Here is a 16,098-nt window from a genome sequence, read left to right as displayed (position 1 = left end):
CTACCTAGGCCTGTTAGTGAACAAAAAGAAATCGAGCCTCATGGCAGTGTGACTGATAGAGTTCATCAGAGTAGTCCTTGATTCCACACAGGACAGGGCATTCCTTCTGGAGGCCCATTTCCAAGCCATGTCAGACGTAACTTCCCAGGTAAGGGGCCACCTGCTCACCACCACCTGCACTTGCCTAAGGTTGCTAGGCCACATGGCTGCCTGTACTTACGTGGCCCATCACGCCCAACTCCTACTATACTGGATCCCTAAACTGTTAATTACCGTGGCTTCTAATATTTTTTTCTGAAGCTGTAGACTCCTTGTCAAAGTGTAATTTGGGAGGGCTTTTAGCTGGACAATAACGTAATATACTCTCAATCTTAACTCTTTTTTAGAATATTTTTTCTTTTGTGGTGTTTCCTTTGTCTTTTCAAGGAGCACCAGAAGTTTAAATTTTCATTAAGGTCTGCAGAAGGGGAACCCTCTTGAATACACCAGGCCAAACTTACTGACCCTCTGAGCCACATACAATAATCTTCAGAAGTTCGAGAGTCAGGCGTGCCTGTCAGGGTCCAGAGCTTCAGCCCTGCAGAGCTTCTGCTCTGCAGCGGGATGGTGGGGCTAGAGAATTCTGCCCCATGGGAGGCACTTGCTGGACCTTCAGCCCTGAGACCCCCTCCTCCCCATTGGGCAGAAGCCCCTAGCCTCACCTTCCCGCCGCAGGGTAGAAGACAAGCTTCCACTCTCACCCCAAGTCTAGTAGATGGAGAATAGGGGGCGGGGGCATGATGGGCTCTGTGAGCTACACTTTAACTGTAAAAGAGCCGCATTGGCTACCCTTGCAAACACATGGTGAGGCTCCCTGAAGCAGGGGACCACTCCTGCAGACTTAAATAAGCCTATGGGAGGATGGGAATTGAATTTATTTGGGGCGGAAGAGGTAGTTTTATATCCATCTGTAAAATTTTAAGCACTTGAATTTTTTCAAACACTTAAATTTCTATTATAGAAAAGACTCTTAGTATACTATCCATAACCTTTGCCCCTTCTCCCATTGTCAGACTAGGGAGAATGGCTCCATGCTCTCCTATGCCATGAACTCCCGCTTCTTGACTTTTTTTTTTCTCTTCCGGTTTCCTACCGGTGCTCCCATTCATCAGTTCATCTCCTTTGCCAACACTCCCCGTACATCCTCCAAAATAAAACCCAAACCTCTCTACCTTACACCAGCTGCCTGGTGCTTACTAATAGTATTTTTTTAGAAATATTGCTGTTTGCAGATATTTATACTTTTTTAAACATCGCTCTATATGTTTGTATAAACTTTTATCAACCATTAGCTGCCTTCCCCCCCCACCCCCCAAAAATAAAATAAATGGCACTCAACAAAGCAAACAACAGAAATCTGGAGTTCGGCTGTAAAAACATTTTGCAGATATGAGCCACCACAAAAAAATTTTTGTAAAGTAAATGGACAATTTGGAAACACCATATCACCTGTGGGCACACATATTTCACAAAACAATCACTTTATATCTGATCTCTCAGTCCTCATCTCAAAGGAAACCTGCACAACACCTTCAAAAGATGAAGTTGGGTGCTTAAATTTATAATTTTGCTAGACACTAAAAATCATGGTCTTAATAAAGACACAGGATTAATGTCTAACTACAACAGTCTTTAACCCACTTAACTTCCGTTTTTTGTCCGATGACTATAGAAGTGTTAACTGGCCTCTTCAGTGGTCTGTTACAGTATATGTAAACTACTTACTGGAAAACAATAAGTTCCACCTAGCATTTATCTGTGACTTGCTGAGTACCTTTCCCAAACATGAAGAGCTCTGTGTAGCGTGAAAGCTTGTCTCTTTCCCCAGTAAAAGTTGGTCCAATAAAAGGTATTGCTTCACCCACCGTACCTTTCTAATATCCAGTGGCCAATGTGGGCACAACAAAACTGCAGACAACAATGGAGGATATCATATTTTGCCATCTGAAATGGCAACTCCACAGCATGAAGAAAAAGGAGGAAAAACTTACCAGCAAAATCTGCTTCCTGAGCAAATGCAAGAAATAAAACATCCCCAGAAGACTCACCCTCTATAACAGGGGTAGGCAACCTATGGCACAGATGCCGAAGGCGGCACACGAGCTGATTTTCAGTGGCACTCACACTGCCTGGGTCCCGGCCACCAGTCCGGGGGGCTCTGCATTTTAATTTAATTTTAAATGAAGCTTCTTAAACATTTTAAAAGCCTTATTTACTTTACATACAACAATAGTTTAGTTATATATTATAGACTTCTAGAAAGAGACCTTCTAAAAACGTTAAAATGTATTACTGACATGCGAAACCTTAAATTAGAGTGAATAAATGAAGATTCGGCACACCACCTCTGAAAGGTTGCTGATCCCTGCTCTATAACTTTCTGACCACTACATACATGCCAAACAGCTCTGAAAGAGGACTTCAGAAAAACCGAGGAACTATTTTCTGTACCTCAAAGTTCTCAAAAAGGGAGCCACCTCAGACAAAAAGTCATCATAAAGTCCCACGCACTGGAAGGAAAAAATCAGGAAACCTACCTGGATATCATTCAAGAAACCCAAAACAACTATTTTAAAAAACAAACAAAGCAAAAAAATCTAATGACAGCCATTCAACCCAGAATCAAAAACTGGAACTAACTACCACAATCCCCAGAACACCATCCCCAGGAGAAACCATGGCACAAAGACCTTACCACATGGACACTACGCACACCCCAGCATCATCAATTTGTCAAGACTACTCCTAACCAGAGCTGAATGATCTGTACTGTCCCGGGGATTGAACTGCTGCACAGAACCTGAAACCATACAAACAGGTGGAGAACTAGAAGATTCTTTTACTAACTCTGCTTCGAAGAATTCTTTCACAACAATGTACCGGTATTTGCCACCCACAACTACTACGTCCCCACCGACAATCATAAGAAAAAAGAATCATCTTCCTGGACATCCCACAGTGGAAAAAGCCACACATTTGATCATTACATTGATTTCTTCAGGGTTAAAAATCAACAGTGAAATCCTTAACAAATATCACATCCGGCACAATCGCTCCACTGCTGAGAGGAGTCCCTGAAATCAACCACCAGCTAGTGATCAAACCAGCAGACAAAGGGGGGTGCCATCATAGTTCTCAAATGTGAGATTACATTAATGAGGGCAAACAACACCACTCCAACACTACCTGCTATAAACTACCCAAAGACTCCTCACACCACAATTCACCCAGGAATCTAAAGGTATTATCAAATCCTTCCCCAGACGACGACATCATTACTGAGCCTAATGTTAAGATTGTGTGACATTTTGTTATAAACCACTGTCTTTGGTTGCTTATAACTTTGCCACACAACCATTTTTGCTGGAACTTTCTATGCTTGCTCTCTGCCTCTTTGCTTAAATTAGCTTCCAGCTATTTTCAGGAATCAGGTTAGAGGGAAATAGGTACGTTTTGCAGTGTTTAGTGTATATTTAGTATAATATTATTATTATTTGAAGAGCTCAGGATTTGGAATTGAAATTTGTGAGGGACATAGTCGTGGTGTCGGGAGGTCCTTTTTGCTTTTCCTATGAAAATATACCTACATATGTCCAAGTTATAAGCCACTAAAAATTGCTATCTGCATATGCTCAGAGCTTGTTATGGACTTCTGCTGAACCTCTGAAGATTCCATCTGCACCGAGCATCCTCCACCCCAGTGAATTTCCCTAGTGCCAGCCTCATTATGCATGTTCCTAAGCACAGCTAGAGATCCTTATGGACAGGATGATGAAGCAATAGTAGCAGCAACTGCGGCAGTCACACCTTTACCTAGGTGAAAGATTACTTTAATATATGCCTTCTCTTAGGCTAAAGAAGAGCTCAGTTTCCCCTCCTCTACTAAAAGCAGAGAGAGAGCGCCTCTCCTCCTCCCAGGTTTGGAAGAGCAGTACGCCTTTGCAGCTCCCTCACCTACTTAACTGCTCCCACTTGTGTTTTATCTGCTTTGATCAGTTGGGAACATAAGAACAGCCATACTGGGTCAGACCAAAGGTCCATCTAGCCCAGTATCCTGTCTTCTGACAGTGGCCAATGCCAGGTGCCCCAGAGGGAATGAACTGAACAAGTAATCATCAGGTGATCCGTCCCCTGTCACCCATTCCCAGCTTCTGGCAAATAGAGGCTAGAGACACCATCCCTGCCCGTACGGGCTAATAGCCATTGATGGACCTATCCTTCATGAACTTATCTAGTTCTAGTCTCTCTTCCATGGACTGGTGTTAGTAATTCAGTGCACTTCTCAGCACTTGTTATGCAAGATGTAATAACCTTACCCTAGAGGCGGGGAAAATGTCATTCCTTCCAATTGATGAGGTAACAGCAGGGTTGCAAAAGTTCACATCTAGTAAAACAATAGACTCCAGAAGCCAGATTCTGTACTACACCTCACAGGAGGAGAGTGGGAGGAGGCAAATGGCTGTAGGCAAACTTTGTGTCTCCTAGAATCTGGGCTACCTTCAGGGACCAGTGCAGCCCTTGGAATGAGATAGGGTGCATATATTAGAGCCATTCTTACACAACAGCATATGGGCTTCTCCATAGCCAAGAATTAGTGGAGCACTACAGCCATCTCCTTCAGTATGCAACTTTAATTCAGCCCCTTTATAAATATCCATTTTAATACTGTGACCATGTAATTAAAGTATTTGTTCTACAGGACCCTTCCCTTATTGAATGCATAAGATGGACAGTCAGTAAGGTAGATGATTGGAAGAGTAGAGAGAGGATCTCATGTTTAAGATCCTGATTTGGGTACACTTCAGAAAATACACTGAGTGGCAAGTGTGGGGGATACCCGGGCCTGCCCACTACTCAAGGTCCTAGGCCAAGGACCTTGTAGGGGGCAGCCATGTACCGCATCCCCTCCAACTCTTCAGTACATTTCCCTGTACCACTTTCCCATGGTTCCAGCACATTCTTCACCCTTGCCTCAGGACCTCAGCATGCCAGTCCTAGCAGCTTGCCAGGAGCTTCCTCTGGCTCCCCTGTTCCTGTCCAGCACTGCTCTGTCCAGGGTGCTAGCTTCCTTCTGCCTGCAAGGCACTCAGTCCCTCCCTCCTTGAGTTCCAGGGAGTAACTGATCCTGCGCTGGCCTGCTGCTTGTTTTATATGAGCCTGCTGGGCCTTGATTTGGCGGCTTCTCCCAGTCTCTCTTTTATTGGCTGCTTCCTGCACAGTCTCTGTAGGGCTTTATTAACCCCTTCCATACCAGTGTAAGGTGGCCACCCCATCACAGCCTTCTTCCTCAGGAATGAATCCTTCTGTCAGGTTTGCTCCCTCTGTCTTGGGGTTGGGGAAGATGAGGTGCATTGATGAGATGGAACAAGATGAGAGCTCTGGGATGCATTGAGCTGGGATGAGACTTTGCGGGGAAAAAATGTCTAGACTCTTTTGAGATATTTTTAAAAAGTGGGTGTCTTATTTCATCCCTTCATTATTTTGTCCATCAATTAGGCCTACTATCTGCTATAACAATTTTGGTCCATTAATTTCAGGACTGATATCTCTTGTTTATTAAGTTCAACCTCAGCACAGTCCTTGAATCATGTCAGTAGGCCTCTTTTTGTTTGGACTAATTCAGTCTGTCTGTTTTCTTGCACTTGTTCATAGCATTCATTACTGAAAACAGCTTGACCTATTTTCCATAGTTAATTCCCAAACAGGCAAAAATTTATTATTGTGACATCTTATGAACTTTCACATACTTTTTACAGTTGAACTTACAATAAGGGTAAATTTTTAGGCCCAATAATCACAGCAGCACCTAATGGCCCTGCTCATGTATCAAGGCCATCAGTGTCAGGCACTGATACAAACACAATAACAACATGAAGAGCAAAATGTGTCTTAACTTTTAATTTATATCAAGTTAGATGAGAACCTTTTGACTCTACTTGATTCCATCTTTGAATTTATTCTTCCATAAATATACTAAGGGGCTCGCATACTTTTTAAAATACTTTTTCAGTCCCATATTTCAGAGAGGAAATTTACATTTTAATGGATTTTCCTTTTTTTAAAAATAAGCAAACTCATATACTTTACTTTTTTATCAGATGTGATGCAACTGTCAGTGCGGGAGGAAGGGCTGTTCGTTTTTTCTCAAGACTGAGGAAATATTAGCCTTATTGTTGAGTGATACTCTGGAATGCCAATCCTTTCTTCCAGTAACTGCATTTTCCACAATGTTTCAATATGTCGTCTTATTCTTCTAATTGTGTAGTTTATAGGCAAGCAATAAACAGCAAGATGTTTGAGATGGATATGAAAATTGCTGCAATGCATGTAAAACGAAAGCAACTTCATCAACTACTACCTAATCATGTGCTTCAGAAAAAGAAAAAGGTAAACCTACAAATTACTGACAAACATAACTAATGTTATAATATAATTAATTACATTATAATTTAGTGATTCCCAAAGGTCTTTGGTGTGCTAACAAAATATCTAAAACCCACTTTAAAAGGGCAGTTTTACTTGTCACCTACACAAACTTTCTAACCTATCTGGTACAACGGTACTGATATCCTGATATGCATTGATAGTTCCCAGTTGCGTTAATACTGTATTATTTGTATATGTGTTTCATGCATGCCTCTCTTCCTACCTCCTGAAAATATCTGCTTCTGATTTCATTTCTTCTCCTTAAAATCATGCAGGTGTGACATAATTTTTGTTGGAAATACTAGACTAAACAGATTTTTAAGTTTGATTAATTTAGAGCAGTGTTTCTCAAACTTAGGATACCACTTGTGTAGGGAAAGCCCCTGGGGGGCCGGGCCGGTTTGTTTACCTGCCATGTCCGCAGGTCTGGCCGATCACAGCTCCCACTGGCTGTGGTTCACTGCTCCAGGCCAATGGGAGCTGCTGGAAGCGGCGTGGGCAGAGGGATGTGCTGGCTGCCGCTTCCAACAGCTTCCATTGGCCTGCAGTGGCAAACCGCAGCCAGTGGAAGCTGCGATTGGCCGGACCTGTGGACGCGGCAGGTAAAGAAACCGGCCCGGCCCGCCAGGGGCTTTCCCTACTCAAGCGGTGTCCCAAGTTTGGGAAACACTGATTTAGAGAATTCAAAGCTATTTTGCTAGTGTAATTTGGAAGCCAAGTTAAGGAAATATTTACAACACAGCACTTTTGTGATTAACAAAGGTTATCTGATGCACATAAATTTAAGAATTTGGTTTGTTTTCTAACATCTCCTTGTGGTACTAATAGTTTTGAGATTTTATGGCCTACACACAATTACTAAAGAAATTGTATGACCTCTTATGACTCAGTAGAATGTTGAATGCTTTGCTGCTTCGTATGCTTTGAACGTTTGTAGCTAACATACACATATTTGCTCGTATAACTAACGCTGTGGGTTAGAGAATGCTTTCAGCAGTTAATGTGACTGACTATGCTCTGGCCTAAAACTTGAAAAGGGTCTCCACTTGACAGTTTTTTCTGTCTTAGATATAACCTTTTACTCCTGGATGGGAAAGATTTAAATGACAGTTAATGAATCTTGAAAATTGGCTGCTATACTTGTACAGCAAATTTTTAGTAAGGGGCTGTTTTCTATCTAAAGTTGTTTTCCCCTTAAATGCATGGTAGGCCTATGTGATCATATATGAGAAGAAGGGCAGCCTGCAAAACAGCATTTCATGAAGGGCAGCAGCAATTTAATATCAAGCTATTTGGTTAGTTTGAGCATGATTAATTGCCACAGAAAAGAGTGTTTATGGGCCAAGTAAGTAATGCAAAAAGTCCCTGCCTCACTGTTTGACTGTAGTCTGAGAGCAATCGTATATTAAAGCTGACTTGTAAAAAAATAAGTCTTTTTGGAAACATGCATGTCATGGTTATGTATTGCTGTTTTCTTGTCTGCATGCATATAAATAGCTCAGTATAAGATTAGTATCCTTTAAAACCATTGTCACCATTTAAAAATCTCTCTAAATTGTGTAGCAAAGTTTGCACATGGTAGACTGAAACACATCCAGTAGGAATCTAGTTGGTTGGTATCTCGTCTCCAACATTAGCCAATGCTGGCTGCTTCAGAGGAAAATATAAACCTCACACAATGCATCTGATTAGGCAGTTCTGGAGCATGGACAGAAACTTGGTGATCAGCATGAGGATTGATAGCCTTGTTGATAGATAAAAATGACCCAGACCACAGGTCAGCTTCCTAATTTCTTTGAGTTCTTGATACAGTACACTTGTATTGATTGAAACTGAGATATTATCATTCCACAAAATCAAAGAAACTTGAAATGAAGCTGGAATTCTAGATACACAGGTAGTACAGGAGAAATTGGTCTTGTATGTTACATTATCTGGGCGCAAATGATGGATCATTCAAGTTCTGGCCTTAATTTTGAACATAGGAATTAAGTGGTTCTGGTAGCAGGCCAGTAGAATCTTTGCATGTAGAAAAGTCTGAGAACTCTGCACATCTCTATTTTGTATGACTTTTAGAAGCCTTTGTATTTGAGATTCAAGCCACTCAGTGTAGTTAGTTTTGGTTTGCTTCTTTGGTGTGCCTTCTAGAACTTATCAATGCTATTTTTCTCTAAAAATGCTCTTTATCTATGCAACTGATGTCAAGACAATTAACCTTAAATTTTTTTAGATATCGTCAATTTGAGCTCAAGCTAATTGATTTCCACAAAATTATCAGTATAATTGAAATACTGCTTCATTGACTTTCAACTGATTCTCAGTCCTTAATGGGATAAGTAACACCTGTGATTTATTGTCTGATTGATTGTAGCATTCAACAGAAGGGGTCAGACTGACAGTCCTGAATGACAGCAGCTTAGACTTATCTATGGACAGTGATAACAGCACGTCTGTGCCTTCTCCTACTAGTGCTATGAAGACAAGTCCATTGAACAGTTCTGGAAGCTCTCAGGGGTAATGATTTTAATTTTAACCTTTGATATTCAAGTTTGATACTCTAAAAGTTACATCTGTTGGAGAATGTGTTTACTGTGTATATTGCCAGAGGGCATATTATCATCGTTTATCTCAGACTTAACTGGGGGGGGATATCACTGCACTATGTCTTCATTGTCCACAGCTAATAAAAACCTTTTTCATTTGCACTGTTAGATTCCATTTCTAATGATACACTTTTTCAGTCTCTTGCTTTCTTTGTTTGACAACATGGTCACTTTCATATCCTTATGTTAATTTGCAAAATATCTGATGATAATGTGGACTCTCTACAGCTATGCAATATACAAATTAAATTATAAAACATTGAGTATGATTTAGAAGAAAAGTAGCTAGCTTTTCTTAATGCCTGTGACAGCTGCTCTTTAATCATTCTCATTTGTTAAACTATTCCCAGGATTTTTACATTACTTAGCACTCTTCTTGAGGGGGGGGGGAGGGGAAGGGAAAGAAAGTGTACAGTTAAGCATACTGTCATGGTTCTCAGGGCTGAAATCTACTGTAGCCTACATTTTGGTTTTTAACACATCATGCCCCCATCTTTTTTGATATAACAAAATCTATTATAATGCGAAAACCAAGGCTGCAATCCTGCTAAATCCCAATTTCTTGATTAGGCAATCCATGGACTGAGTTTGTAATGGTGATGTGCATGTGATATTATGGGATATTAGCACATGCTTATCATGCCAGCCTTCTCCACTTGGCTTGCTCTATTGTGAAGATAAAGGAGATGATAGGTTTTTAAAAATATATATTATTTTTTTCTTCCCTTTCAAATAGCTTTAAAAACTTTATTGAAACTTGATTAATTTTATATTAAATAATCCTTCTCCTGTAGTATTTCACGTAGTGCAAGTTTATAACAGTAATGTTGCTAACACTGTTTTGCTTATCTTCACATTATATTTCATAAAATTACAATCATATTACTTGGCCTTTTCTAACATTGTAGTGATGATGCTATTGGCTAAATCATGTCAGTGCAAGTCTTTGGCAGTGCAGATGCTATATCATGAAAGGCGAATAGTATGATACCATATGCATATTTTACTTGTCAGTGTTATCCATTTTGCCTTTTCAATGTTTTAGCAGAAGCAGTCCTGCTCCAGCTGTAACAGCAGCATCCGTGACCAACATACAGGCTTCTGAAGTCACTGTGCCACCAACCATTTCCAGTGAAAGCTCAGGGGGTAGGGAAAATTCCATACTATATTGTTAGTATTCATTTCTAGAGAGTATCTTACTAAAGATGTATCATCATAATTTGGAAGATCTAAATTTACTGCATGTTGTATCCTTATCTCATTGAACTGATTTACACATTAACCATGTCCTGTAGGATTCAGGATATTTTGATATAATGATCAAAATAGCCATAATATACTCGTATTTCAGTTATCTACATTTGTCAGTTGCAAATCCTCTAAAAATGGATATTCATGTTTGCTGTTCATAATAGCGACACAGTTTTGCTCAGGGCAAACCCAGTATAGATGATGGTTGTGCTCCCAGTTAGGCCAATGAAGGAGAGAGTGGCTAGGTACTGGCTAAAGCCCTAACAGTGCCACTTTCTTAGGTACGTCTACTCCCTAGTACAATTAAAACTTGAATGAGGATGACCTGATTTCACCACTTTGTCCTCTGTCATATAAATCACTGTTGCCTCCAATGGTAAGCAACCGTGTCTTTAGCCAGTGCTACAGATGGTCAGGGGTGACACTACTCTGGATTTTGGAAAAAGATCTAAACAAAAACAGTCCTGATTTGCTAATTCACTCATCTCAATCAGCTATGTGGTGTGACCCATTCATGCTGATGAGCAATCACTATTATAATTTTGTACTTAGCTTGTCATTCTAAACATGCCCAGAGGGCTACACCAACTGCATATGTGCAACCATCTTTAGTTATCAGATTGAGGCAGCTAATTAGTTCACTGCATGTGATACAACACTGAGAGAAAGGGGCATTTTTTCTCATGAAGCCTACTCGTAATGTTCTTACACAACAGAGACCTTCCAGTCTCCTTTAAGATTTTCTCCAAACTCAGACACAGTAAACTGCAGAATGTTCAATTTATCTAGTTAGACTGATAGTCCAAATTTTAATTATTCTTTGATTTTAAACCTGTGGTTTCAGGTAGTCTGTGTTCCAAATTTAAATGTAAATGCTGAAACTATTTTAAAATGTATCCTATTTATTTCATAGGTACTTCAAGTGAAAGCATTCCTCAAACTGCCACACAGCCAGCCATTTCTCCACCACCAAAGCCTACCATCTCTAGAGTTGTTTCCTCAACACGTCTGGCAAACCAATCACCAAGACCATCAGGGAACACAGCAACAAAAATACCTAGCCCTGTCGTAGGGGTGAAGAGGACATCTTCCCCTCATAAAGAAGAGTCTCCCAAGAAAATAAAAACAGAAGAGGTATTTTATCCTTGGTTGTAATTGTATCCACGCATAAGAAATTAGTATTATCGTTGCCAGCTCAGAGAGTTGGTACATGTGGTACTGCAGTGAGACATCTTGTTAAATTGTGTGTCTTTCTGCTCTGGCTGGATAACCCTTAATAAGAACATGTAAAATAAATCAGTTCTGTTAAGTGTCAGTAGGTCATCTTTATGGTGTTAGTGTTAAATGAACTTTAAGAACTTGTTTCATACATGTACTTTATGCTAATGTATTTCAAGGCACTTCACAATAAAAACAGAACCAAGGGTCAAGGATAGAAGTTAATCAAGTTGAATCAGTTGAATCTGGCCCTGCATTTTACGATTTTTGTCAATAGTGAGTTGCAGATTTGAATTGTGATAACTTAAAAGCATACTCAGTCTTGAGTTCATTTTTTATTACCCATTACACTGGCTTTATATGATTGGTCAAAATGTATTTAGCTTATTTCTGGAATTTGACAGAAAATAGTTCAAAATCTTTTTTTAAAAGATAAGCAGCATTGACAGAAAAGGAATTACCTAAAAAAGTTCCTAGTAATTTTCTTCCTTAATTACTTTGTTTAAAGTTTAAATAATAAACTGAACTTTGCAATGCAACTATCACTTTTATTGACTATTATTCTTAATTGTTAAGTCAGTAGGTTAAAATGTACTTATGAATGCATGAACAAACACACTTTTGTTGTTTCCAAAGTGTGAGAGAGACTTTCTAAATTTTTAGGAGTGCAGTTATCAAGAGTTTTAACATCCTGTTTACTGCCTATTTTAAGAATTAAGGCAGAGATTTTCAAAAGAGCCTAAGGGAGTTAGACAGACAGCTCTGCATTTCAGTGAGATTTGGATGCCTGTACCTGCTTGGGTCTTTTGAAAATCTCAGTGTAAGGGAATAAATATTTAAGGACAAAAGAAATTTAAATGTGATAATGTTGTGCAAGATTTCACTCATTTTAAAGTCTGTTTTTTTCTAAACTTTGCGTGGGACTTCAGCGCTACGGCAAAGGTCACCAAATATAACTGAATAATTTATTTTGTCAATAGAATACATTTGTATGTTAAAGGTGTTATCTGCATAAATTTGGGGTGTCCCCATTGCTTACAAGTGGCAGAGCTATGAGTGAAGTCATCCCATGCAATTGCTAATAAGTCTCTTATGCTATACCTTCGCACATGCTATATATGTGACATATATTTTACAGAAAATGTTTTTCAAACATTTTACTTATTTGAGGAAGAAGTATCAACAGTAGTTTTATCTCCCTCTACCTGTTAACCAGACTGCCTTTACCATGACTCTAATTATACAGGACCTTGGGAAAGAACTTCAGAATTTGCAGGTCTTATGATACTTTCCAGGTCTAGAAGCAAATTCTGTACCCCCATTGAAAGTGGAGAATTATACCTTTCCATTGGGGTATAGTATTCATTAGCCTCAATGACTTGGGTTAGAACCGTAAACCTCTCACTGGTCTGCAGCTGAATGATTTATCTGTACTTCACCTCGGACATTTATGTTTTATGGGGAGATTACATTGTAAAGAAGAGAAAGGAAGACCCAGGGAATTATAGACCAGTCATCGTAACTTCCATATCCAGAAAGATGAAAGAACAAATGATTAAACAATCAATTTCTAAGCACTTCGAGGATAATATGGTGATAAGTAATAGCCAACATAGATTTGGTAAGAGAAATTAGGCTGGTTCAGCAAGATTTATTTTCTTTTTGATACAGTTACTGGCCTAGTGGATGGGAGGGGAAGCTGTACATGTGATACATCTTGATTTTAGTAAGGCTGTTGACACAGTCCCACATGACATTCTCATAAGCAAACTAGAGAAATATGGTCTAGATCAGGGGTTCTCAAGGCTCCCCAACATTCTATAAAAACTCCACGGCCCATCTGAGCCACTATAACTGGTTTTCTGCATATAAAAGCCAGGGCCAGCATTAGGCAAGCAGGGCAATTGCCTGAGGCTCTATGCCACAGGGGCCCTCGTGACGCTAAATTGCTCAGTCTTTGGCTTCAGTGTGTCTAACACTGGCCCTGCTTGGAGGACCCCGTGAAACCTGTTTGCGGCCCCCCAGGGGTCCCCGGACCCGTAGTTGAGAACCACTGGTCTAGATGAAATTTCTGTAAGGTGGGTACACAAGAGGAAAAACTATATTCAAAGTAGTTATCAATGGTTTGTTGTCAAACAGAGAAGGCATTTCAAGTGGTGTCTCGCAGGAGTCTGTTCTGGGTCTGGTACTATTCAATATTTTCATTAACAATTTGGAAGATGGAGTGAAGAGTACACTTACAACATTTTCAGATGTCGCCAAACTGCAGAGGGGTTACAAACACTTTTTGAACTTTAATCCCATCCTCAAAAGATATTGACAGATTGGAGACTTGGTCTGAAATCAACAAGATGAAATTCAATAAAGACGAGTGTGAAGTACTGCACTCTAGGAAGGAAAAATTAAATGCACAAATATGAAATGAGGAATAACTGGCTTGGCAGTGATACTGCAGTAAAGGGTCGGGTGATAGAGTGGATCACAAATTGCATGAGTCAACAATGTGCTAGTACAGGGGTAGGCGACTTATGGCACGCGTGCTGAAGGCGGCACATGAGCTGATTTTCAATGGCACTTTCACTGCCCGGGTCCTGGCCACCAGTCCAGCGGGGCTCTGCATTTTAATTTAATTTTAAATGAAGCTTCTTAAACATTTAATAAAACCTTATTTACTTTACATACAGTTTATTTATATATTAGACTTATAGAAAGAGACCTTCTAAAAATGTATTACTGGCATGTGAAACCTTAAATTAGAGTGAATAAATGAAGACTTGGCACACCACTTCTGAAAGGTTGCCGACCCCTGTGCTAGTGCAAAAAGGGCAACTGTCATTCAGTGATGTATTAACAGGAGTGGCAGATGAAAGACATGGGAGGTAATTGTTCTGCTCTAGTTGGCACTGGTGAGGCCTCAAGTGGAGTGCTGTGTTCAGTTTTGGGCACCACGATTGAAGAAAGATGTGGACAAATCAGAGAGTTTAGAGAACAATAATAATGACAAGGGGGTTAGAAAGCATGACTCAGGAGGAAAGGTTGAAAAAATTGGGCATGTTTAGTCTAGAGAAGGCAAGATTGAGGGGGAAACAAGTCTTCAAATAAGTAAAAAGTTTTCATGACAAGGACAGTGGTTAATTGTTCTCCTTGTCCATTGAGGGTAGGACAAGAAGTAATTGGCTTAATTTACAGCAAGAAAGAGTTAGGTGAGATATTAGGAAAAACGTTCTAGCTATAAGAATAGTTAAGGAATGGAACAGGTTGCCAAGGGAGGTTGTGGAATGTCCATAATTACAGGTTTTTAAGAGCAGGCCAGATAAACATCTGTCAGGCAGTCCTAGGTATGCATAATCCTGCCTCAGTGTAACGGAGTGGACTAGATGTTCTTGGGAAGGGGCATGGAGACCTTGATAGTCACAGAATTCGAAATCAACAGTAGTGAAACCAGAATTGTTTGAAGCCAGAAATTTCTTAGGTCATTTGTTATACTCCAAACAATAACACACATACTAAACACATTCCACACTCTGTCCTTAAGAACACACAATTTTACCACCAGTGTTTGTAAATTCTGCTTGTGAAACTGGTTTATCTTGAGTTCCATTAGAAGTTTTCTTCTTGTCACTTTATTTTTCTGCCTATTTTAATGTACTTTACTAAAAGTTTTTGTTTTAACAGGATGAAATAAATGAAGATGCTAGTTGTCTTGATACGAGTGATCATGATAAAATGGAAACTAAGGTATATATGACTCTTAAATTTTTAAACAGAGTGGAATATATTGTGTTGTCCATACAAGTTAGACTATGCATATTTCTAGCTATTGCTGTTAGTGTTGGCAGTTGGTGTTGTGCATGCTTCTTCCATAAGGCAGTGTTCATTTAAAAGCTCCTGGGCTGCTTGCAAGCAAGTGCTGATATTGCACTAATTTTCAATTCCATTATATTTTTAATATTCCACTTTAGACTAAGTTAAATTCAAACACCTTTCAGTTATGACTGAAAACTCTGCTACTGCAATACAAATAATAACTCATTACACCACCTAGCCCTAAAACTCCCTAAAACTTGCATTTTGTTCCATTTAATTCTGACATGACGATACATGTTGATTTTCTTTCAGATGCCAGTGTTGCTTAGTCTAGCGGTATTAGGACTAGCTGGTTCCATGGTTCTGTGCCAACAACTGGCTGTACACAGTGTAATTTGTGACTTCAAGTTGGAATTTTAAAAATGTTTTGCATCATAAATGGAACAGACAGTATAGGTGGCATGTGTGCTTTACTTGATTTACAACCAGACTCCCATATAATCCACAGTAAACTAGTCTAAACTCTGTTTCTTGGCCCCTGCGTTCCATTGGCAATCTTATATGTCAGATCGGAGGTTCTTCAGATGCTTCATTTAAAGTGAAAAATCGAGGTCATTAATGGATTAAATAATTGGTACAGAAGACTTCTGATAGTAAATTGAAATTAATTTATTCTGTCCTCAAATTTTCTTTTAACATGCTGAAGATTTTTACTGACTATGTATAACTGTACTGTAAGATACCAGGCTGGATA

At 39.6% G+C, this 16,098-nt stretch overlaps 1 protein-coding gene across 2 annotated transcripts in view; it reads left to right on the top strand.

The window, feature by feature from the left end:
* Positions 1-16,098, top strand: part of PAPOLA (poly(A) polymerase alpha) — a 93,271-nt gene that overhangs the window by 69,191 nt on the left and 7,982 nt on the right. The window contains exons 16-20 of one of the 2 annotated variants that reach the window (XM_045013933.1): positions 6,305-6,426; positions 8,837-8,979; positions 10,117-10,214; positions 11,233-11,453; positions 15,213-15,275. In XM_045013933.1, the coding sequence (XP_044869868.1) occupies positions 6,305-6,426; positions 8,837-8,979; positions 10,117-10,214; positions 11,233-11,453; positions 15,213-15,275 (647 nt within the window). Of the gene's footprint in view, positions 1-6,304; positions 6,427-8,836; positions 8,980-10,113; positions 10,215-11,232; positions 11,454-15,212; positions 15,276-16,098 lie in introns of both variants that reach the window. The other variant, XM_045013932.1, reaches the window with a different exon arrangement.

This window comes from Mauremys mutica, chromosome 4, assembly GCF_020497125.1.
Source record: "Mauremys mutica isolate MM-2020 ecotype Southern chromosome 4, ASM2049712v1, whole genome shotgun sequence".
NCBI lineage: Eukaryota > Metazoa > Chordata > Testudines > Geoemydidae > Mauremys > Mauremys mutica.
The sequence above is the reverse complement of the archived record's forward strand: the minus strand, read 5'-3'. Positions and strand labels throughout refer to the sequence as shown.